The following is a 26,323-nucleotide window of genomic DNA, read 5'->3' as shown; positions in this document are numbered from 1 at the left end:
CATAATGCTTGCGCTTTCCTCCAAATTCCTTGCACTGTCAAAAGGTAGCAAAGGCCTGTAAAAGTGTCAAGGAGGGAATAGTAAAGGAGGCAGAAGATGAAATCACCCTAGCTTCTCCACCTTTACATAGCAAGAGAAGATGTGTTTTTAGGGTTATGGGACTAGGAAGAAAGAAACTACCCTTACAGCTGTGTCATTTCCTGACTGCAAGCTATTGCGTTTCTTTTATCAAATAAGAATTATATGCATTAAAGCAGTGTGAACAGCTTGAATTTCTTAAAAAAGAAAAATAATTTGTTAAAATGAAGCCTTCATTATTTCAAACAGTGTTTTTAGATGTGGTGGAATCTATTTCAAAATAGTATGACTTAAAGCACCTGTTAATCAGAGACAGTGGTAAAGTTGGAGTTCTGCTTTTACTGTCGTGCCTGAAACAGGTGTCATGCTGGCTGCTTCCAGTAAAACATAAAGCATTCAGCTGAACCTTATTGAGGGTTCTTACCTTTCAATTATTAAGATCATCTTCAGAGAGCCTTATCTTTTTCCAGCTTTCCTTTGGCAAATGAAGGTGAAGGCTGGTCATGTCAGGAACTCTTCTGGTACGGTTTTGGGCTTCAGTCCTTTTACTTGGTTCTCTGTGTTAATTCATACTAAACAGTGCTGTGAGCTGCCTGATGCCTTTCATTTCCCCTGGGTATTGTTATAAAATCTAGATTACTGTGCAGGCTTTCCTACCTCTATTTTCTGTTCCTGTGTGGAATTACACTATAACACACATGGGCACTCAATGCCAATACACTTTTGACATATGTACTAATTTTGTCTTGTTGGATGTGGGGGCAAAAAGGAGTTGAAAGGGCAAAATCCTCCCCCCTCCCCCAATTAATGTCTTTAAGCTCGTGTAATAATTATACATGTTGCCTTTAGAAGCCTGCAGAATTGCTCTTGTGAGTAAAGGTCTGCCATACAGGGGCTTTTATTTGACAAGTTGGAAAATAGCCTTTGTTCCCATGGTAACCCTTTTTGTGCTTTGGTGCATTTTTTCCCTATGGCTTCATGGTTGCTCTGGAGGTTTTTCTCTTGTGGTATTTTAATCCCCATTAGACTGGGATGGCAGTTCAGTTTACTTTTTGCTATTCTGAAGTATTTTAATTTTTCTCTTTTATTTCAATATGGAGCTCTTATGAACTTTATTGTCTGTGTAGGGCAGTAATGCTGTGGTGGCTTATTCAGTAAACATAGCGTGCACTTAGAAGGTAAATCACATAGTTTCTAATAGGAAAGTTGGTATGATTGGACCAAGCTATTTTCGTTTTAGACTAATTTTTCTGATAAATTTTTTTAGGACTTGCGTTCTTTTAGGACTTACAGTGCCAAGCCCTTGGCAGGCACATCAGTCAGATTTCTGGCTTGGCGACAGAATGACATTTCTGTAGGTTGAAAATGGTCAGTACTCTGCTCTTTAATGCCATTTCAGATTGCTTTAATAAGGGTTTCATTTAATAAGGTTTCCAAGCCAAGAAAAGCGTTTGTGGGAATTGCTTGGTTAGACTCTGAAGGAAGAATGTGTAAAAAAAAGTAGTGAGCTTCATTTTGTGAGGGAGAGACTTCATAAGGAGGGAGATGTTCTTGTTACTGGTAGCATCTCCCTGCATTTGGCTTCTAAGTATATTCTCTATTCCTCTTTTTTGTTTGATTTTTCTTTGTGTTAAGAGTCTTCAACAGCAGAGCATAATTGTCATATCTTACCTGTAATGTAATGTGACCAAGAGCAGTAGGAACTCCCTCAAATCATGGCATTTTGTGCAGTTCACAAACTATTGGACCAAGAAGGCAGCAGGGCGTCTCCAAGTAAACACTACTGTGCTCTCCTACAGGAGTGATCAGGGTGCGTAATTAGCTGAAATATTTTTTCAGAGGTGCTAGGAAAAGTGGGCTTTTCAAAGCTGTCTCTTTCCCTTTAGTCACAACAGGTGAGTTGGTAGAGGAAAAGAGAGAGTTAAATATACCCTGCTTGCTTGCTCCTCCACTCTTCTCCCTGTAGATTTGCAATAATTAACTAGATCATTTTCCAGATAAAGTATTTCTGCCTTATCTTGCCATACAAAACACTGCAATTTATTTTCAACAGAAAAATAAACAACATTGCATGCATTTAAACTGCACTAATTCTGTAAGTGGGTCTAATATGATAAGTTAGAGCAAATGTGTTGCAAAGCTTACTGTTGCTCTGTGAGTTCCAAAGCTGGAGACATGCTCCAAGTAGTAAACTTCCTACATACATCAACCATTCATTTTCAACTGGTAACTATATGTATATACTAAAAAAAATTGCAGAACAAGTGAATTTTATTTCCCTTTGGGACATCAGATTTTGTTACATTGCAGCAGTAATTGAGAAGTGCCTTTCAGAAGACTGTATGCAAGACATCACACTTCTCTGGCTCAGTGGGCTAGAAGCCCATTTGTTCCCCTAGGAGATAAGTGCCACCTGTTTCAGCCCATCATAACACACCTTTATTTGTGCTTAAGTTTTTATTTTTCTGAAGACAATGGAAAAATTTAAGGTAAAAATTTGATAGCAGATTGTAGTCGCTACCAAGAGATTCCAGTGGGGGAAGGTCAAGGAAAAGTCAAGGCTTACAGCTGTACTGAGGGAAGTGCTGGGTTCTGCTATCAAAGTCCACTAAGGGAAATGGAAGTTGAAGGAGCATAGCGCACTTGCTTCATTTTGTAAAATCAACACATGCCTTAAGGTTACGATAAACACAGTAGCATATTCACTGGTGGCTACAGCAAAGAGGAGCCCATCAGCTTCTATCTTCAGAATAAATATTGCAATTTAAATGCTCATTTTTAAATAATAAGTAACTTTTCTTAGATTTGGGGAGCTTGAGGGTGGAGCCTTTTCTTTTATCACTGGACATTAGAGCACACTTTTTAGTGTAATTAATATCCAGCCATGGAAGTGCTGTATATGACCCTTAAGCATTGCTAAATAAAGTAACTTGATGTGAAAGCTGGAGCTGCTGAGGAAAGAAACCATTTGATCTCATACATCTTTCTTAAGAGTATGTCCTTTCCTCTCAGTTTTCTTCTATATGTTTCGTCATAGTAAGTATTTTAGAGTGGGGCTCTAAAATCTAGTAAAGAGAAGATATTTAAAGTCTTTCCATAGCTGCTCAGATTACTTACGGACTGATAGAGTACTTCACATGGCAGAATAATGTACACTGGCTCAGATACTACAGTTGGTGCCTGTCATCCCTAAAATACACTAAAATACAGTCAGCTTTCCTAAAATGTCTAGATCTCATTCAGTGTTTCTGATTCTTAAAGGATATTTGTTTTTGTTTTTAAAGACTAAAGCTTTAAGCTTTATTTTAAGCCTTTAGGTTAGGTGTTGGGGTTGGTAGAGGGCATAGTGCAGGACCAATTGTTTTCGTCAAGGAAACATAACTGCTTCTGCAGTGTCTGTCTTCATCTTTGTAGGAGCGGGACAAAGCCCCAGGAAAATCAGTCAGAATGTGCTGCTAGGTTGTTTGGCAATTCATATGCACCTCTGCCAGCGTTAGAGGGTAAATGTTGCTCTGAGTTTTGTTTCAGAGGCTTTTTTTTTGGTATGATTTTAGCACTGCTTCTTTAACTCTGCATTCAGGAGGTTTCATGTGACTGCCTTCCCCTCCAAAACTCCAATCACTTCATCTCTCTACCTTTTCACATCTCTATGCCTTCTTGGTCTGCTGACAAGAAGATTGGTTTATGTAGTCTGACATTTAAGAAATACCATTTTCCAGTCTGCTAATCTGCTTTATGCGTGTAGTTAGAGCAGAGAACCAGAGTACATTCTTGCAGTGAAACTTTTTTAGAAAGTCAGGCTGCACAAGGCAGAACTTACATGAGTAAGACCTCAGCATTCACCATAAAACTAGCGATGTGGAGCAAGATCAGGGAAGTGGTTCGTGCCACTGCTGGAGGTCATGACAGTTTGTGCATCTTGTGGCAGCTCCTGGTTATTCTTCCTCTATTGTTCTCGGCAAACCAAATAAACCCTGATGCCAATCTCAGCTTTTTACCTTTATTTTTGCATAACATCTTAATTGAGGAAACCAGGTTCCTTCTGATTATTCTACTATGGGGAAACTTCTACATGAAAAAGTGAAGTCAATTATGTGGAATTAAAAGAGGACTCATCCAGCTCTCATATTAATGAAAGCACTTGGAGCGAACCGCTTTAGGATTCATACTGTGCCTTGTACTTCTTTGAAGTGCGTTATTTTATCATCAGAAAGGTGCTCCTGTGTGACATCTGGTTTGAGAGGCATAATAACCTATGTAATCAGCTTTTAAAATGCTGGATTTTCTGTGGGTTTATTGACTCTTCTTTACAAAATCTGTTATTTCTAATTAATTCTCCATATAACTATTACTAAAACCAACTTGTGGAAACACGAATGAGCTCTATGGCAATGGCTGGTCAAGGTCAGTATTTAACTGCCAACATTTGCACTCTTGGGGATAATAAATCAGGTTTATTCCTCATCACACACCCTACAACGTGACAAATGTTAGTGGAGCCATCTAAGCGAGCATTTTACAAATCATTTAGAAGATACTTCTGACATTGTTAAACTGCTCCATGCTGCCCCTGGCTGTAATGTTGTTATGATAAAATATGTATGCTGTGTTAGATCATTTCTCTTTGCATCCTGTAGCATGGATGTTTTCTTGTGTTTATTTATTTTTCTTTACATTGGAAATGTGACAGAGGCATGAAAATGATAACCCTTAGCAAGAATGGAAAGCACTGGCTTATAAAAGCAATGATGAGTAGTCAATCTTTGTGGCATCTCAATCCTATCTTTCTTGTACTTTCAGTTAGAAGGTTGTATTAAAAGTAGATTGCTGACCACAAAAAAATTCCAGGTCAGCAGTAATGCACTGTCCAAGGCTATAAAACTGTGAGTAGCAGAGCGATATTTGTTAGTCTCTATTTTGGACTTCTGTAAATGTGTAAAAGCAGTGTTTTCACTTGTGCTAAGCATTTTAAGACTCAATCCTGTTGCTGGATAAGCAGTGCAGTGTTATGCCTATGGATATCGTTAGGTTTAGGGTGACTTTGAATTAGATGTTTGGCACTGGGTGAATTGCTGTCCAGAGAGTCAGGTTTTATGAGGTCTCCACTGAATTTATAGCATCTTTTCTTATTGGGACGAACTGCTGTAATGTTTTAAACAAGACAATAATGTACTACCAGAGCAATCAGTTTGTTGTAACTAAGCTTTTCATATGGTGCTATGTATCAGATTGAGCATGCTAAAAAAATTAGAACTGAATTAATTTGTATATTTGTTACAATCAAATTTAGATTTTGTTCCTCCCAGTAACAGTATTTTTCCCAAATACCAATTTACGTTAGGATTATTTAACAAAAAATTATGGGATGTTTCTGTGGCAAAAATAATGAAAAGGGAGCTGAGAACAATATGCATGAGAGAAGCATTTTCAAAGTGGGGGGTATTTTACTGTAGTGTTTCTGTCTGTACATATAGGTTATGTATTTATACTAATGAAGTAAGTAGTTGGTTTAATGTAAGTAATCAACAGATCAAGTGTGTTTGTGTCAAACAAGCTGGCCTCAAATTGAGGACAGAGAGGAAGTTTGTTCACTAGACTGGCCTTGATGCAAATTTCATTCACCATGGTCAGTTTTCTAAGAAAGGAATGATAGCATGAATAATGATTCGCAAAGAAAAGATGTAACCGTCCATTCATACCTTGTTGAGAGCAGAATAGCTTCAATGGAGGGAATGACTTAATTTGAAGCTTAGCAATATGATTTAAGCATGTTTTTGGAACTGGGCATTTTATTATTTTCAGGAGTGGACAAACACCTCTGTAACTTTTGTATGAAGTAACATAACAGCATTTAAAATTAGAAAATACTTCAGTGTAGCATAGATGAAAGAGAACATAGGCCATCTTAAAACCAACAAGCAAAACTTTAAAAGGTAATCACAGCATAAACTGATACAAATTGGAGGAGGTTTAAGTACCAACAGCTAATATCAGCGTTTCTTTGGAGCAGAGTATTTGAGAATTGCTCCATGTTGGATACTGCTATTAAAAATGAAAATACCTCATTTGTGTTTTAACCTGTTCCACTTTTAATCTGCTTAAAAGGATGTATGGGAATTAATTAAATTTTATTCCAGAATGTTACACTTCCACCTGTACTGCTGTGGCTGAATAGCTGAATACATGCTTTGCATTCTAGCTCTACTTTTGCCATTCAGATCTGTTCAAGCCCTTTATCTTGATAAGCACTGTATAAAGTATGCTAAAGATAACAGTTTAGGTGGGCATTTAATAATAGTTATGGATCAAACAGTGTCTCAATATGTCGTTACTGGCTTTTTTTTTAACTCACTAATTCACGTAAGTGGAATTTTAAGGGGTAGTTAATGTCTATAAAAGGCTCTCCCACATTCTGCAAATGCTACAGGACAATTTATTTTCGACTAAAAAGAGCATATTCCTGTATATATACACAGCCGTGTGTGTGTCTGTATGTACACGCTGCTGTGAGATCCTCCTTATCAGCACAGTAAGAGTTCTCTACCAGCATTACCTTTTTAGATATTAAAAAGGTACAGTGACCTTTTTCGGGGTAGAAAGATTGCACTGTGGTACTTGTATAGTAGGAAAATTTCTGTGAGTCTTATGAAGAAATGGGGACATGCAGCACCAAAATTACAAATGCCCTGAGACATTTTCGGTGGTGTGTCAGAATTGAAGTGTTTCCTTTTTCAGACAAAATACTGCAGTTTGCAGTGAGAAAGCAAAGCATGAATTTTCAACTAGGTAGTTTTCCAGGTTGCTGACATTTTCTCTAGAAAGCAGACACCTTCTGAAGAAATTTGTTTAATGAGAAGCTCGATTTTTATTTTCATTTTTTTAATTTAGTTTTTTTTTTTTTTTTCTTTTCACACAGTATGCAATGTACTGCAGGGAAAAAGAGGTTTTTACCCTAGTCGCATTTATTTCCTGAACAAATCAAAATGCAGAGCTGAAATGCAGTGTTGAATAGCAGCATAGTCTTGGTAAATCCCAAAGTAGCTGCCTTACAGCTCTGCTCACCCAGTGTGCATAACCGTGCCTGTGACTTGAGCAAATCAAACTTTCTTACTGTAGGTCTGGGGAGGCTTTCCTTTGTCTCACTGGCAGATGAGCTAATGCCATCACCCAGCAATTATCAAGTGGTGTTACATTATGTAATGAAAGTATAAATAGCATGGGGAATAAAACTATTAAATCTAACAGGGTAGCGAGTAGACAAGAACAGAAATGTTATCGGGAACGTTTTTGGTTAACATCTGAATGTTGCCATTAACAAAGATGTTTAGTTTGAATGTTGCGGCGAAGCTGCAGGCAAGGGAACTCATGGTCCTTGATCTGGAGTGACATTCCTGCCGTGCCCCTGGATAAATCATTTGGCCTCTGTGTACATCTTTGAAGGAAGATATAGCATGCAAAGGGCAAGGAGTGCATCCCTGGAATTTCTTAATCAGCTGCTTATCTCATGTTTGAATTAAGCCTACCTGTGAACTTTGTTGCCCAATGCCTGACTGACAAGTAGCTTCTGATTTGTAGTTTGAACTATCAGATAGTTTCACCACCGGTGTAAAATGTTCCAGGGTTGTTTTTGTAGTTGCTTGACAGGATTCAGAGAGATAAGGTGTGATGACATGCAAGAGGTCATGTTTACCTGCTGAAGAGAGGCAGTATCAAGGGGAAGATTCTCCCCAGTCCTTTGCAGGTGTGGGTGGGATCCGAAGCTCTCTCCTCCTTTGGTGTCTGACGCGTTTCACTGAACGTATCAATTATACATCAGGGTTGCATTTCCAGTTCCCCAGGAAAGAAGGGAGAGAGGAGACTCGCTGCATTATGAAATGGGGTTTGGTTTTTGAAGAGCACCGTCTTTCAGATCTGTCAATAGAAAATACTTATTAAAGCGATCTTCTGAGAGTCACAGTTGGAAAAAACAACCCCAAAACCAGCAATATAAAACACTCTATGTTTTAAGTTGAGATTGAGTTCACAAGATGCATCAGTCTGCAAAACTTCAGAATGTTTTCTAAAATATCTGGGCTGCTCTCCTGGCACTTACTGTAACAAAGAATTCTATACTTGCAGAATGCAAAAAGGCTTCAAATTTACTATTCTGGAAGGAAGCTGTTCAATTACAGAGATACAAGTTATAAACTCAAGGGCTGCTCTAGTGGTAATCAGGACCATGAATAAGGGAAGTTACCAGCATGCTGTACAGCTTTATTACAGATATACTTTGCCTGTAAGGGCTTGAGACAAAAACAAAACAAAAAGACCCAGAAAATTTATAGTTTTCTGGGTACTGCCAGAGTGGTTTGCTTATTTATTTTCAGTTTTAGTCATCTGCTACCAATAAATTCTGCTGCCCTTGTTGTAATTTCTTGCATTAACATTGATATATTATGAATGGTTTAAAGAAGATAATAAAATATTTCTTCTACTAATTAAAGTAACGCATGTGTTGAATAAGGCACTGCCAGAAAGAGTTGTGGTTTCCTAATTGTTAGGTGCCTTGAGCAATATACCTGTTATATATTCTTAATTGAACTTTGCATTGTGGACAGTGTGATTTGAAATATTCATAACTTCTGTTTTGCCTTATTCTTCTCTAGCTCTTCATTGAGAAGTGTATCATCTGGTTCTTCGAGGCCTTCCAAAGTGTGTTTGGTGTGTGGAGATGAGGCATCTGGATGTCATTACGGGGTAGTTACATGTGGCAGCTGTAAAGTTTTCTTCAAGAGAGCAGTAGAAGGTAAGAATACAAAGCAAAACAAAACAAAAAAACATCAGTGAAAAAGGCAAGGTGGAATTTGTGCTTTTTTTTTTTTTAAATAGAGTCATATGTGTATGTTTTTCAGCATGTTTTTCATGCTCTTGTCTTCTGTCGGTAAAGTTCAGTGTTAATCTGGAAAAAAAAACACAAAAAAACCCATGATAAAAACCCATGATAAAAACACCTTTGTTGAATAGCTTCCAATTATGCTTTATAAAGTTTACGTAGAACTGTTTTTTAAAGAATGCATTGCTTTACTTTATGCTACTGCTGAATTATGCTGCAGCTCCTCCAGTCCTGCAAGATGCTGTTAGTAATTTCAATTGGATGTGAATACAGTTGGTGTAAGCGTAGTGCTGCTTCTCCTGTACCGGAGGTTGAGTAAGGTTGTCTCATCATTTTGACATCTTATATGACAGTACAATTCACTTAGGTCAGTTGTCTGCTTGCGGTTACCTTCAGGTCTTTGGGCACAGTAGTGCGTCATCTGTGTTTTGTTAAGAGAAGTGGCATTACAGTACTGTGAAAGATTGATGAGGGTACATGAATTGATCACTGTGTGTTTCTTTTATATTACAATGCTCTTTTTCTTCATTAAGGATTTGCATGCGCTCTGCCTTTTGATAGCTTTGCCATCATAGGAGTGTTTAGTTGACATCTCTTTATTTTATATTGTTTATGGTATAGCTCATCTTTCCTGTATATCTTGTTAGAAAGAAGTTAGTATCATTCAGATTGCTGCAAGATCTTTGGTAGGTGTTGCATCTCAGTGGCTTGGGTCGTTAGGGTTTGTTTGGTCTTAAAAGACTTTGTAAGCAGCTGCCTCAAGCAATATGTATTAAGTTTTTAGTACCTGATTCATGGCATGCAAAAGAAGTCATTACCAATGAGGTGTTCTTATAACCACTGTTGAAACAAGCTGTATTTACTTACTGATTTATTTTTGTGAAGAAAATCCTAGAAAAAAGAAAGTAATCCCTTAATTGGATGTCCAGTTTGTACCCTGAGAAGAGTGAGGCAGTGTGTGTTACGTGATTAATATCTTTTGTGGCCACTCAGTCTGCTACTGTGGCTGTAAAGATACAGTTCTCTCAAGTTGACCTTGAGAGCCTGTGCGTCATTGAAGTCAATACCTCATGTATCAATCTATTTATCTATCTATTGTCAAAAAGTGTCAATTTAATTGAATTAAGCTTCCCAAAGTTGTAACAACCTGGAAAAGATTTCCTCGCTTCTGCAAAGTTTTTTCCTTATTGTTGTGCAGTAGTTGACCTTTATATCTTCCTTCCCTGACTTTGAGTTTTCAGTTCCTTTATGTAGCACTTAAATACACCCCCTATGTTCTTCCACATGACATCATGTATGGACATTTGTCCATCCATGCTTGAGCTGGCCTTGCTGGTGAAATCTGAACTGTGAGGGTTTGTTGTTGTTGTGATGGTTGCAGTGGCATTTTCTTAGCATATGCACACATCTACTGTGTGAACTGGTAGCACATTTATTATCTTCCTCCTTTCCCGCCTTCCAAGAAAACTTCTTTCCCAGTCTTAAGTCATTGTAATTTATAGGTACTGTGTATCTGCATTTTCCATACCTTCACTTTTTATGTCTTTTCTGTCATAATTAGATCTTGGTTCACAGAAATTTATGAAAAAATATGGAGGATTTCCTTTAGGAGAAGGAACAGAGCAGCAAGCTTTCATCTCCAAGATGAAAAAGCCAAGATTATTAGGAAAGAATTGATCTGGAATCAGGCATAAGACATATTTTTAAAATGTAGTTACCAGTAATTACTGAAAGTTTGCCAATTAAGCAAAAAGAGCTTAAAAACAAAAGACAGGGAAGATAGGGTTGTTCTGAACAAAGATGGAGTTTTTTGAGTTAGCATAAGATCTATTTTTAGAGTGATTACATTAACATACAGGTTCTTACATGTGGTGTCGGAACATTGTCTAGACTCCTGCTTGGTATGCACATGGTTGTGAGCTCTTGATGCTACCAGTAATGTTATGCAAACAGTGAAAGTTTGGCTTGTACTTTATTTGTTTATATAAAAGTACATAGTACAGTAGTAGCAAGAGTAGGTCATAGCAAAAAACACAGTATATATTTTGGCTGTAAACATCCTGAAACTATCAGTGTGAATACAAATGTGTGTGGGTGGGTTTGTAGCAAAGCAAATGGTTGGTAGTCATCTTAAATTCTTTGGTTGGGTGCACAACCAATGAAATCACTCATCTTGAGGGTCCTTATTGTAATTGAAGTATTTATGATAATTCCTGTGTTGTATCAGATGTAATAATTTTTAAAATGTTAATTCAGTGCACAGTATAATTCAAAGTGGAAACACTACCTGGAGAATAGATCTTGGGCATATCTATCTCAGCTCTGGACTACAAGTATATTCTTCACTTAAGTTTCTGTATCCTTGCCTTTATTACAAAGAAAATAGTAATGCTCACACTGTGAAGGTAGAAATAATTTTTGGGGGGGATGTGCAAATACAGTGTCTAATTTATTTGAGAAAAAACAATTTTTTCCTTCTCTAAGAGATTTAACAGAAGAGATTCCTCAAGTTTCATTCATCATTGCCCTGAAATCATACTAAGACTTTTGAGTACTTTACCACATATTTTACATTCATATGTGTGTGTACAAACAGGCACTCAAAAACATTTTTTTAAAATTATCTAGATTAAATCTAGAGGTTGCATTCAAATGATACAGCGGTATGGAAATCATGGTGGTGACCAACTGGTGTTCAAGTGGAAAAACAAGTTGGGAGACAAAATGTGTCAAAAAAAAAAAAAAAAAAAAAAAAGGAGATGGAGGGATGGAAGCTTCAGAGAATGGGGCTGTGGAAAACCATCCAGTTCTTCTGGTGTCTTGAACAGCTTTTGAGTACCAATTGCTTTGTGCTCCTTAGAAATACTATGAAAGAGAGGGATTGTAACAGGAAAAAGACAAAGAAACAAAAAACAACTGCCTTGAAATGTGAAACAAGGAAGTCTACAACAACAAAGAGACTAGAGCTCACATTTCCAGTGGTAGGTCTGGTAGTCGTATTCCCAGTGGATCTTATTTGGGAAGACATGGAGAAAATGTTCAATTGATGTAATAGAAGAAAATCTGTAGATAAAAAGAATTGTTGGTTAAAATTCCAAAGTAATTTCAGATGGAATTCATTAGGGGGATGTAAATTAGGGAATAAACTTTTGGTATCACTTAAGCGTGAATTTTTTTGCTGACTGTCTTGATGAACAAGAACCTGGTATGAAGAAATGCGACTGTGTCATAAACATAAATCTGATCTGCTTTACAAACAACAAAACCCCTTAACTATAGTAATACACTATAGTTATATATTAGTAATATAAAATACTGATAAATTGTGTTGCTGTGATAGTTTAGGCATTTGTATTTACAATAAATTTTTATATGGGGTAACTACATTGTATGATTTGCCACATTAAAGATACGGGCTATTACACAGAATCACAGAATCACGTGTATTACATTTATTTAAGCTTGAATTCATATCGATTATTAGTGTTACATGCTGAATATATATACTGTACTGTGAGGGAGTGTAAAGCACCTGGCTGGTCTTCTCTTCTAATTTTCCACTGAACCAGCTTTCTCTAAGGAGAGTAAAAGGCTTGATGTCAGAAATCACAGCTGCTCACACAATTTTCAGTCTTCATTTGTTCAAGTTCCAGACAAGAATGAGGTAATCTTTCCTAAATCAATATTATAATGGGTCTTAAGTTGCTAAGGTTAATCTTTCATTCTTCTTTTGGCTTGGATATAAGAAAAAAAGGAAGGTATTTTTCATCTCCTAGTACTGGTGAAGGCTACAGAAAAGAAGGTCTGCCCTCTTCCAGTTACTTTGCATATTGTTGTGAGACTTGTGGCTACTTAAAATAATGTGGAAAAATTAACAAATTGTATCATATTAGTTATAGGGAAGCTTATCCTTTTTTTTAAATGGGGTTATATGATCCTGAGTCATGTTCAGATTTTCTTGTCCAGAGGGTTTGCCTTAGAGCTAGTTCTGCAATTCTAGGTCAGAAAAGTAGATCTCTTCCCACCTCTGAGGGAGAAATGTGATCACGACAACAGAAGTTTCTAAGATTGCATTTGTTTTTCACTTGATCTGTTATTATATGTCTGTTTAAAGGAGGGAAAATACTGGCTGAAGGAATTTTTTCCAAGTCTAATTTGATACCATCTTATTTGAATGCCAGCTGACTACAGTGAGCACTTTGCACTTCAGCAAGTTGTGTAGAAACTCAGAGACCCTCCCTTCACCCTGTGTTTGAACAGCAGAATAGCCAAGAGTTTGCTTCCACAGGGGGAAGGATGAAATTTTGTATGCAGCAATCTATAAAGACTGCACAGCTGTGGAAACTGAGATTGCCTCAAAGCTAGAGTTACAGAAAAGAAGTGGCATTCATCTCCCTTTGTGCCAGGCTGCTTTGAAAATCCATGAACAAAACAGCTGGGGCCACTGGATCCAGAGGGCAGCCCAGTGGTCCCATGGGGTAGCTCTGAGTACTGTACCATTTGCTGAATCTGGTGTTTTCTGCCACAACCACAGTGAACCAGCAGCTTATACAGACTCACCTTAGGTGTTACCAGCCAAAAAATTCAGTGGTAGATTTTTTTGTTCTTTGGCAAGCAAAGGTACCATGCAGCTTAATTAGCAGAACTTAAAGATTTATAAAATATTTCTGGTGAATACAAAAGGCTTTCTTATTGATTGCATAAAGAAGAATATTTTTTATGCTGTAGTAGCTGGATTTAATACATTTTGAAAATATATTTTCCCCACTATTTTACAGCGCTCTCAGGAATTTTGTAGGTTTGTGCCACTAGAATTAATTATACATACAGTTTTTCACTCTCCGCTCTTCTGTTCATTCACTGTAATGAAGTCAGTGTTTTTCCATCACAGCCTGCAATTTTCCTTTTTATCCACTTTCATAAGGTCACTGACCTCTCTAAATTCAACATCACTCAGTATAGATGTCCATATGTTTTCATAGAAATTTCTAAGCGAGATTTGAAGTTGACTCTGTTCCTGACCTGTTGCAAGAATCTGTTTTACAACCTATCAAACGGAACTATTAGGTGAAGAGCAAGCAGATGGGTGATCTGCTGAGGGCAAGTGAGCTGGTCAAATTCATATAGCAGCTACTTCTCTACTTGATACACTATGCTTAATAGGTGTAAAACAAAATTTAAATAATTGTCGTAGGTTTGAAGCTGCCACCAGCCTTCCATGCTTTCATAGATATGAAAAGGTCTCTTGCTGTTTTTCTCTCTGGCAGGCAGTATTGCTCAGTGAAGTGAAATCTGATTTTTCTGCTCCTTTGGTTGGTTTTAGTAGCTATTAGCTCACAGTTTAGGATATTGGTAGAAGGAAAGAACTAGAAATTTTTGCACTGGGACCCCAGAAAGGGGCAAAAAGCAAGCAGCAGGAAGTGTGACCAGAACGGGAAACAGGGAAAGATTAATTAAGAATGGAGCGTGTGTAATAATGGGATATTTGAAAGTCAAGGAGAGGCAGAATGGGAAGAAATGCTTTCCTTGTGGTTCTCAGAATTTGCAGGCTGTGTGACAGACTGTGATTGGAGCTGAAAAATAAATGCTGTAGGTATGTTGAGTAGGGAGCATTATGCCAAGAGAGCAAGCATATTCCAGTAGCATTTCAGAAAGGAGATGAGAGGTTTGGGAACCATCAAGGTGATATAGCGTCCTGTTTTTAAAACAAAGAATGAGGTTAACAGGCGTAGTGCCACAAAGAACTGCAAGATGGTTAATGGCTTCTTAAATGTTTTGAAGAAATATTTTACAACAAGGAATGCTAAAAAATCTGCGCGGAACTCTTTTCCAAAAATTATTTTTGCTGTAGAGGAGAAGGATGAAAATTTTAAATATCAGCTGCTGTCTAGCATTGAAAAACGCTTGTACAATGCAAGGAAACCTGTGTGCAACTTTACTACCCCTTCACTATTTCATCTGTCTCGTGTTCTTTGTTTTATGAATACTGATCTCTGGACTGTTTCATCTATAAGATAATATTTAGGAGGTTATGACAAGCCTCCATGGGCAGGATCTTCAGTAAACAGAAAAGATTTGCTAAGGCAACATTGGTTTATCTTAGGTAATGGTCTTCCATCACAAATCCAAACATCAGGAAGTCTTTCAAACAATTTCTGTGTCTTCATAAGAGGGAGGGAATTCTTACCGTGTAACAAGGAACTGAGTTACAGTAAATTTTCATTTATTTATTGTTTATTTTGACATATCACAAGGTAACATTCTCACAGATCAGAGTCTTCCTGAGAGTGAGGTGGGACAGCCCTGGGAAGGCGTGCTGACGTAAGATAACCAGAAATATTTTGACTAACAAAAGATCAAACGTCACAGCCGCTAGCTTGGATACATCAATACGTTCCTTGCCTTCTTGAATACTGCAGCTTCCTTTTCTTCAAAAAACAAACAAACCAACCAATTTTTACTGTGTATTGTATGGGGAAGGTAGTCAGGGTTTTCCTTGGAAATTGTCACTCAGGTAATAGTCCCAAGACGGCTGAGCCATTTCTGTAGCACATCTGTATTTTGTAATATTCACACCATCATGGTACAAATGATGGAGCATTGTGTATTCTTTTGGTCAGCAGCACATTAGACAATTTGCTTCAGAGTCAGATAGAAAACATTAGGAGAGCTTCTGAAATGATCTGGGGAATAAAAATTTATCTTATGTCAGGTGACTAAATGCTTCTGGCTTATTTTAGCTTACCCAAAAAGAGTTTGAGTTGGGACATGATTGCTGTCTATAAATATTCCACAGTAGAGGAATAGACAACTCAGAGGGATAAGAATTTATTTTGAACTAAGATCTGTACTGAAATAACAGCAAATGGGTAAAATTGACATTATCTAGTTTGGTATTTTGAGAAGGCTGTGAACCATCAAAAAGTGGGACATTTATGGGCATAATGTGATCTTTGGTAGTCTGGGTAAGCCAAAGACCTACAAGTCTCTTCTAGTTGCTGTTGTGTCTTAATAAGGCTAGAGTTGATTTAACAGCAGAAATAAAGGAAATGGGAATACTAAAGAAAAGGATGAACCAATAATTAATATGTTTTAGGATATTCTACTTGTAATGATAATGGATACCCACATTCTAACTGGGTTAAAGGACTACTGTTTATAAGAACTGGTATGAGATGCTCAGATCCTGTATGAGACAGTTGGTTTCTAGTTATAGGAGCAGATGAACATATGTCTTCTGAATTGACATTTCTCATTTTGGTTTACAAACGAGCTCACAAGTCCTTCTGAAATAATTGTGCTATCCAGATTGGCTGCTGCCAGTACCTGTGGACCTCATCAGATGCCCTCTTGCTGGGTGATATTTGCTCATAATTTCCTCAAGTGAGAGTCTGGCACTTGGGAAATCTCTCACTGAACATTGATTGTTCTGACTTTGATGTTGTACTGCTGGTTCTTGCAACCCCAAGTACAATGCGACTGTGAATGGATAACAAATTGTTCAAATTGGAATTTACAATGGGGTGTAAATAAGCATATAAGATTCTCTGAATCAAACACCATAAAGCATATAAAATACCATATATCAGATGCTTTAGCTCCTTGCAGCTACAGTAGTGCTTCCTAAGGGATACCCCTTTATAAAATGCTGTTATCTATCTGCCCTGTCAGGCCATCAAAGCAATGTTGTAATTTGCACTTTCAGTAGCAAATAGTACTTTTCTTCTGCAACCCTTAAGGTTCAGAAATATTTTAGAGCCTGAAGAAAGTCTACCAGGATCATGCTAAGCAGATAAGCATCAAAAGGGGGAGGATAATTCCGCAAGGTGTACCTTCAGCAAAACAATCTTAGAAATAAGGAAGTTGGCAGTGTTGTAACTAAAAGAAATTCTAAACAAACACCACCACAAAATAAATATATAAATGCATATAGCGGGAGAAAATACATCTTTCTATCTCCTGATCCCATTGAAAATAAGAGGGCAAGGAAACAATTTCCAGACAAAAATTGAAATAAAATGTATGTACAGATCTGTCTGATATAGACAGAGGGAACAAGGCATCTGCTAGCATCTTGGATATAAATAGAGTGGGAAAAGGTAATGGCAAGTCTCCCACTGCCTTAAAAGAAGCCAGCATTTCAGCCTTTTTTTTTTACAGCACAGTTTTAGTCTGTTGAGGAGTGCCTCTCCTGAGTTTGAAGTGCGGACTTAGTCTGAGACAGTTTTGTCAGATTTTTAGAAACTAATGACTTATGGTCAGCTTTGAAGTCCATAGCAGTTTATCTTTAGCGACAAAATTCTGTAAGGTAGAATTATTAGCTGGCTTTAACCTATGCAATTGTTCCATCTGTCCTTCATGACTGAGTTGCCAAACCTAGCACTGCAGAAAGAGAATGTGGGGCAGATGGATTACTTCCACCTATTTCAGGGGGGAATCATGATGTGAGGCTTTTGCATGCACCTTGTCCCTGCTAGAAGAGCAGGCATAAATGAGCAGGCTTGCATTCAGTCTTTTTGAGAAGGAATGCCAAGAGCTGCCTGCTCTGTAATGGAAAGCTCCAAACTTGCTGCAGAGTTGCAGAGCTTTGCGCAACCTTTGAAGTAGCTGGTGTGTGATCACCAGCAATTATGCTTGTGTCTGCAGAGCAGGTGTAGTTAAAGCCTAGAGTCCAGGAGAGTAAGTGGAACTTTGAAATTCTGGACTAATAGATCATGTGTATTCTCTTTCAGTTTTGATGTGTGTGTTAATAAACATTTTACTTGAGCTGGGTTACTGCAGGTGTTTTGTACACACGGGATTTGGTAGGAGATCCCCTGTCTTTGCTGTTCTTTAGTTGCTGAATGAATGAGGCTGGGAGCTAAGGGCAGAACCTTGCTCCTCCTGTGTCAGGTTTAGGCATGCCAGAGTTCCAGGAGGCTGCTTTGTCCTCTGCCACCCCTTCCTTCTGTTCTATGTGCGTTTCTGTATGAGGTCTAATGGTGGGTGGATTTCTGCATTTTGAGCTATTTAATCTTTTTTTTTTTTTTTAAATATTCTTTTAAAAAATGTGTTGGGGGGGGGGGGGAAGGGGAAAATAAAAAAACAAAAAACAGACATAACCAAGGTCGCAACTAAATGTGAGAATAACGAATACTGGTAGCATGCATGGTCTTTGTTCATCTGCACCATATGTAATGCTTTCTAAGTAAGCCTTAATGACATGATCACATACAACATTTTCAACAAGACCTGTGCCTTGCTTATCAAACAGATTGGATAGCATTCAATTAATGAGCAGCTTTTCAATATTTTGTATTCCACTCGTTGTTCGATGTATAGTCTTGTGCCTTCACTGCTGATTGGTATTCATTCCTCGCTGAGAAGACTTAATTACTCATTTCTTACAGAGCTTTTCTGTGGTGCTCGTCACTGTAGAAAGTGCTTCCATATCCAAGCGCTTCACAAACATTGTTTAATTTGTCCTTGCAATGGCAGATAAGATGTGCGGCTATTACTCCTGTTTTACAGTCAAGGAGTCGAGGTACAGATTAAGCCCAGACGTAACCACTGATCTGCCATTCCAGATTTATGATATCTAGGACCACAGGGGGCAGAGGTACTTGGCATTTTATAGCACTTAATATGTCCAAAGTGCAATTCCCATTGATTTTACTTGCAGCTATGATTGCTTAAACTATTGCAAATCAGACTCTGGAACACAAGTTGGATATTCAGGAAACAAGGATGATATAATTAATGGTTTTCTTGCTTATTATTATAAAATCTATGGCAAAGAAGGAGATGCAGTCCAGTTCTCTAGGGCACCATTCAACTGTCTGAAATATCGACTTTCTCTCATCTCTCTCTCGTAATCCTTTATGCACTTTATTTTCCTTTTGGTAGCAAATGAACATGTATTCTAAGCGCAGCAGGCCTTTTAACTTGGTGGCTCATAGTCATCCTAAATCATCATTCACATTGTCCACAGGATTAGCTGGAGGTCTAGTAAGGGAGGGGGACTAAATGATGTTAATGTAAGGTATAATTTACTTAAAGATTTCTATTAATCCATTCTGGCAATTGAAATTCAGGTTTTGCTGCTTCCAGAAGTCTGGGATTTCTTACCCTTTTAGTACTGTGTCCTGAGTGAGGTTCTTATATGGTGGTCTTGCGCAAGAAGGGTCAGTGATGGTGGTTCTTTCTGGGGAAAGCTGTGTCCAGCTTAGTAGAGGCAAGTTGCTTCAGGGTTTTAGGAACTGTGCAAAACTGCTTGAAGGAAGTGATTTTGGGAAGATATGATTCAGGTCCTCTAGTACATACTGAAAGTTCCATTAGAGGGAGTTTGTTAGGGTTCCTCAAGATTAATCCTTCCTTGTCTTCTTTGTTCATACAGTTTGTATGTACAGTAGTTTGATGCAGTCAATGTATGATCTTTTCTGAATCGTTCCAGATGCTTCTCACTATAATTTTTCTTTTTAGTAGCTGTATAGGGCATCCTCTTTTTCTGTTTCAAGCTTCCTGGTATAAGGTATCCTTAAAATTGGAGGTATTGTGTTTGTTTGATATAGAAGGTGGTCCTTAATTGCTTGATGCTGTTGGCACTATCAGAGTCTGTGCTAAAGTTTATGAAATGAGCAGCATTTTGTGTGGATTAATATTTTGCAGGTTAGAGAGCATTATCAAATAATTGTGAAATCACGGAGTTTGAACAGTACCTCTGGAGACTGTGTGGTCCAAATCTGCTGTTTAGAGCAAGTTGCTCAGCTTTGTGTCCAGTTGGGTCACATATGTCTCTCAGAATTAAGATTCCGTAATCCTTCTGGAAAATTCATACACTACTTGGCCACCCTCACCATAAAAAGAGCTGTAGAAGACAGAAATTTGCACCCTTCCATTCCTTGGAAGCATTATTTGATTGCCATAATCTTTCAAACTTAATCAAGAATCACCTCTTAATGATATCAGTAAATTCTCTTGACATTTGTGTGGGCAGCCTGTGATGTCCAAATTGTTAAAATATTCCTAAGGCTGATCATAGTCCTTGCAGAGTAAGTCTGCCTTGTTCCAGACTTTCCCTCCACCGCTGCTTTTTGAAGTGAAAGAATCTGCTTTGGAATTAATTGATTCTCATCTAGAAAATGTTCTTGAATCTTAAGGTTTTTTGCTGTGCCAAATTGTTTTGCTTTTTGTTGATGGGATTTACAGGCTGAAAAAATAAGTAATCTCAACCTGGAAGAAAAGAGTGCAGGAGAGCAGTTAACTGTAATAGGAGCTCAGGCTTCTGGATGGACCAGATGGACTGATTCATGCTGCTGGTTATTAAGCACTTTCAAAAGGGAGAAAATAACCAATGGCTTTAACAAGTTTGACTGGTATTCTCAGTCTCAAGAGTAACTCGTGTCTCCTAACAGATTATCTTTTCCTGATTTAAAAAAAAAAAAAAAAAAAAAAAAAAGTTTCGTATACAGATTTTTCTTCAATGGTGTACCAGGTGATGAGTAATAAGAGCAGAAAAGTGTAATGAGATTACTGATTTAGATGGTAGGTTTTTATGTTTATTGAAGCTATTCAATAACTCTTGCCTGCAGAAGAGTATCTAAAGTAATTGAGTACTAAATAAATGCCATAGAAAATAAACGTGGGAAGGTTATATTTTAGAAATTTATTTTACAAGTAGGATGTAGGCTGATTTTAAAGTCACAGGGGAAGAAAAAATACCAAAATGGAAATAACCTCTGCAATATGAAGGCAGATGCATTGGTTTAAAATATAGCCTGATGTCCACAAAGCAGAAAAACAGTGTAAGATTGGATTAGAAGAAAAATTAGACTTCTTTGCAACAAGAGTAGTCATTTGTGAATTTATGACTGTTTGGAGAAACAGAATATTGTGGACTCTTATAATGTAATCTTTTGTGCCTTTGAGGAAAAAAAAGAAAAACAACAAACAAACAAAAAAATAGCATTAATGCACTTGAATCAGATTTCTACATTGTTTCATATGCTTGCAGTTCTTTCTGATTCTTCCTGAAGTCCATATCCATTCATTTCCAATCATTTGCAGTCAGTCTATTACCAGGCGCAAGAATTAGGGTGCAGCTTTCTCATTTGTATTTAGCTATTCATTTTACTTCATCTCAGAATTGATTTATGTTGCATTTTTAGTACAGAAGAGAGCTGGACTTGGATGTTTTGTATTTAAGTATTGCAAAACCCACTCTCTTATTTCTTTACATGTAACAAATAAATAATGCAACTCATGTATTGGGATGGAAAGCTGTGCTGGAAGTAGACATATGGCAAACAGCTCTTGCAACGTCAGAACAGCACTGCTTATTACAGAGCAGGGTGATGGATGATATTAAAAACGATAATGTTGCTGTATGATATGGTGTGGAGGAACAGAGCTGTAACTTCTAACTGGAACAATTTAAACAGCAGTTTGAAGGTTTACAAACGTTTTGTATGCTCTGCTAAGTGCTCAGCTAAGCTTTTTCTTCAATGAGCTGGGACAACCATTGTAATTTAAAGCTAATGACTATCAGGAAGAATTGCAATGGTCCTGTCCTTTCAAAACTCAGGCTTTTATGAAAGTTTTCTATAAACATGCTAGGAACTTAACTATATATTATTCCATTTCAAAAAGGGGATTTTTTGTCTACGGTATTTAGCTGTAGATGAGTATTATTATATGCATTTTCACAGACTTGTGCTCTAATTTTTTTTTTTCCCCTACAAGTAATTATATATTTGGTGCTAAGCATTCAATTATTTATTCATCCATTTTACCACGTGGACTTAGAAAATGGACTTACGTTAGCCTATACACCATATCATGCATGCAAATTCCATCCTTAACAATACTGCTTGAAATTATGTGATAAGTGCTAATTTTCTCTGATACAACAGAATGATAATGATATGAATAAGTGCTTCTTATGTTGTGTGCATTAGCATACTAAACTATTTATCAAATTTTAAAAACATACTACCCTATTTAAAGATATATATATTTTTTTATTACAGTTTTTCAAGTAACAGTAAGGCATGATCCCTGCAATGATGGTATTATATTCCTGAATGAACTATCCATCACACTGCAGATTGATTTGTACACACTGTCAGGTAGCTGAATTCCAGATATTCAAGTGTTTTATAGAGCCTTAGGAACTAGGAGTGATATTTAATATTCTCATACTTCTGCAGTGTCATCACGCAGGTACTCTGTGCTGAATAGAGGGCAGCAGGCAGTCTGTCAAATACGATAGATATGTGTGGCACATAAAATTATGAGAATATTTTCATGCAGCGGCATTGCATACAGCTTTATAATATAGACTAGGATGTTGAAGATAGTGATCACTTTGAGCTGCATCTTTCCTTCTTGCACTTCTGCTTTGTACCAAAAAAAAAAAAAAATTAAAAATAAGAAAAAAAAAATCCACTCCCGTGGAAGAACTCTAGAAAGAATGCCCACCAATTATTCCATGTTAATTATTCATACACAGCTGTAAGATGAAATATGGCAAGGAGATCTTTGACTGTGTAATAACAAAAGATCATTCATGGAAAGGGTAAGAAAAGGTGAAGGACATGAAAACACAGGCAAAACGTGTGTACTAGTATGTGCTCAAATAGTTTTGTGATAAGGCAGAATAGGGTTTTTTTAACAGTTTTTGGGGATGTTTACTTCAGCATCCTCTTTTCCATGGAGTTAGAAAATGCTGCAGAAGTGGAGAACCAAAGGATATCATCATGTGTCTGACTTTCATTTCAGCTCTTTCTGTTGCTGTTCTCTTGCTTACTTTATTTTTAATTGCCAATCTACTAAGAATTGGTGGTAATATTTTCTACTGTCACTGGTCTTTCCATACTTGAAGTCTTTGGTAAAATATTAATTGTGCAAGAACAGCAAGCCACCAAGAAAGCAAATGCTATGTGTGTTTGTACAAGGGAAAGTACCTTCTTAGATTCAGCAGGTAAAGACAGAGCTGAAGTACAGTAGTGGTCTGAAATCCATAATCTAAAATCAATACATATATGAATTCCGATGATGCATCACTTCAAATGAAGGTTGTTCGTCAACTGAAGAAGTGAAGGGTATACTTAATATTGAACTATTTCCGCCCATATGTGGGACAAATTAAGATATCAGCTAAAGCCAAGGAAAGGAGATTGGCCTCTGTAATCCAGAAAGGGTGCAGAGAACAGGTGGCAGGAAAATGTTTCTCCCATCTCCTGTGTTTCTCCTAAAGATGGAGGTGACTTCTTAAAGTGAGAATTGATAAGGCCAATAAAGGAAGATTAAGTTTAAAGTGAGTGGAGAATTCTTGTTCAGAAAAGCTGCTCGTGTTCAAACCCATCACAGAAGGTGCTGACATTGTGTGTGTTTTGCTTGTGTTTTTCTCCTGTGCTTTTTACCATTTTCTCTGCACGTTTCCTCAGCTTTCTGGCTTGAAGGGTCTAGTAGGAGAAAGGTTTACAAATAGCAAACCCATCTGAGAATGTGAGGAATATGTGTGATAAGCCAGGCACTGCCAAAATTCAGTCTGAGGGACATAGGGAGCCATGTGGCTGGATCTAAAAAGGGGTAAAAATAGCAAACCCGTCTCCAAAAGAGGGCAGTCAAAAAGAATTTGGGGGACAGTGTCATCTGCAGCAGTGAACAGCTATTTTGTGGCATTTTTTAGTAGACTGCTCATAAACTTGGTGATGACTGAAGTCAATCTGTTGCTTCCCTTTCTTTCTTTAAGATATGAACCTTTTTTCTCTTAATATATGTGCTGCAGATACTGTTTATTCGCTGTTTTGTCAGATTTGTTTATTTATTTATTTTTCCTTTTTTTCTTTTTCTTTTTTTTTTTTTTTTAAATGGCATGTAAGCAATACTGTACCTTCTGTTTGCTGGGAACCCTTGGCCCTCGAAAGAACTATGGCTTCTCTGTGCTTAATTAGCTGGGTTAATTTCATTTTTCACAACTAAAACTAATGGCCATCTACAAGTGCCAGAAGCCTGCTGCTGTGGTTTTCTCGTCATGCCTGACTGTATTTGTAAGCAGTGTGTTAAACACAGCTCTCTCTGTCACGCTGTATGGCTCAGTTGTAGAGGTGAACTGACCACTTCCTACTAACAAGGAGAGGCAGAGGTCAGGAATTCCAGGTCAAGCAGTGAGAACCTATCTTGTAGCTTGTCTGAAACCTACCACTTGTTCAGAAACACGTCTGTCTGCCCCCAGTTCTTGGGCAGCAGCATATGTCCTTTCTACCTCAGATCATGAATGCTTATCTTAACGTTCATCTGTGTAGATCAGTCTGTGTCACAGGTGTACCCAGTCGAAACAGCCAAAACCACCGAGCCAGTTAGCTAATTAAGTCAATATAATTGTATGTGTGGGAGGGCATTGTTGGGTTTAGCACAGTCTGTTTTAGGAGTGTGTAGTTACAGACATAAGGGAGCTGTGATGTATGGCTGCCTTACTGGAGCACCCCAGACAAAACATTTTTGTAATGATTTAGGAGTGCCTGTCCTATCCGAGCATTGTAACCTCCACATGAGGAAATCATGCTAGCAGCCAGCATTACACCTGTGTCAAGGTAGGCAGAAGCTGCCCTTGGTAGAAGCAGGGCAGGCATTTCTGGGTTTTCTCTTTAACTGTGTAGAGGGAGAGATGCTCTTGACTTTCTGCCCCCAAGTAATTTTCTTCTCCCCTGCTTCTCTTTCTCTGGTTACCAGCCATCTGTGTTTCCCTCCCCTTTGGTTTCTGGCCAGCACATGCCTCTGTACCTTTCCCCCTGTCCCTTTAAACTAGTCTGTCAGACTCTCCTGGCTATTCTCTGCTGTCCCACTGCCTACACCTTCTTCATCCCTCTGCTGGCCTCAGTTTTTGAGGATCCTCTCTCCTTCTAAGCCTGCTAACTCCCCCAACTCCTGTCCTCATTCCTCTTCAAGCTCCTGGTGACTCTCTTTACTTTTCCAACCTGTACCTTGTTACCCTTCCCTCTGAGCTCTTCTCCATGTACCAGGAGCATGATAGAGGTTTTCTGTGCAGAGTCCCCATGCCAAGACATTGCCTAGTAGAGAGAACTGGAGCACAAGCTCCGCTCAGACCTTCTGCCCTGATCATGCTCTTTGCAGAAGGAAACTTTGGAGGTTGGCAGACGGCCTTCACCAGAACCTTTGAGAATCATATCACGTACAAACTGCAACTTTTCAGTGCTTTATACTGTGATCCGTTTTAATTTTAAGTGATAATGTATGAGATGGCAAAAGGCACATCTGTGGTATCAGAGCAGTGATGCTTCAAAGGGCCTGTCTCAAAGTGTGAAGGCTCTTGAGCTTCTTAAATATGTCTTTGACAAATGTAACACCGGGGAAAAACCAACATGTTTCTCCCTACCCTTATTCACGAACTTAGTTTGCACTAAGCTTAGTACTTCTAGCTGATACTTTCTTACACTCACAAAATAAAATTCAGCCTGAGGCAGACATCCAGCATTGGAAATTTCTGCCCTAACTGTTACTGTGTGGTAAAGTTATAAGCAATAGAAAATGAGGTCTTAAAATGAGAAGTGTCAGGCAACCTTAACTATATGTAGTCCTACAAGACCCACTGATGATAATCTGTTTTTTGACAGATTTCATCCAATTTGCAGATTCATTTTGACATGCACTATACAAAGAAAAAGGAGGGGAAAAAAAAGTCCCTGGAGTAGGGCTCATAGATACCACCTTACAAGTAGTGAAAGCAATGTTCAGCCATGCAGTCATTTTACCTTCTGCCAAACCTTTAAAACTGTACTGCAGAAAGTCCATAAAAATAGTAATATAAAATCAAGGCACTGAGGCTGAGAGCTGTTGACTTACTGCCAGTTCTTATCTCATTCTCATAAATCTAAATGTAGGTTCCAGGTAAATGTTGAATTACAAAAATATTGCAGAAATTGTAACAAAGCTTGCATAAACAAAAACCTCGGATAGCGTTCCATTTGGATTTTCATATCTAACAATTTTAGTAACAAATGTAGATTTCCCAGTAAACACTGTAGACTTCTGTCTTATTCCATTTTCCCTCTTACACAGTTTTTCTCCCAGCTATGAGGTAAAATCTGTCTGGAGTATTTGTCCAGAATGGAACTCTAAAATTTAATTGTTTGAAGTGCCAACAAGAAATGATGTTAAGCACAATCAGAGTGAAGAGGACTGGGTTTCGGATAGTGCATGGTTACCCCTTGAGATCCCACTTGTGGGAGGTCGAGCCTGTAAATGGCAGGGGCTGGGGAATCCTGTGTGCCCAGGCATTCCTGTTGGCCTGGCGCGTTGTCTGGGGATTAGATAGCAAGCTGCATCCAATAGGGATTGTTTTCAGGCTTCCTGCAGCTTGGGCTTGGGGTG

At 38.0% G+C, this 26,323-nt stretch overlaps 1 protein-coding gene across 1 annotated transcript in view; it reads left to right on the top strand.

Annotated features, from left to right (window-relative positions):
• NR3C2 (nuclear receptor subfamily 3 group C member 2) overlaps positions 1–26,323 on the top strand; it is a 188,604-nt gene that overhangs the window by 95,097 nt on the left and 67,184 nt on the right. The window contains exon 2 of the mRNA XM_015861097.1: positions 8,724–8,863. Within this exon, the coding sequence (XP_015716583.1) occupies positions 8,724–8,863 (140 nt within the window). The remainder of the gene's footprint in view (positions 1–8,723; positions 8,864–26,323) is intronic.

Source organism: Coturnix japonica, chromosome 4 (genome assembly GCF_001577835.2).
Source record: "Coturnix japonica isolate 7356 chromosome 4, Coturnix japonica 2.1, whole genome shotgun sequence".
Lineage (NCBI taxonomy): Eukaryota > Metazoa > Chordata > Aves > Galliformes > Phasianidae > Coturnix > Coturnix japonica.
The sequence above is the reverse complement of the archived record's forward strand: the minus strand, read 5'-3'. Positions and strand labels throughout refer to the sequence as shown.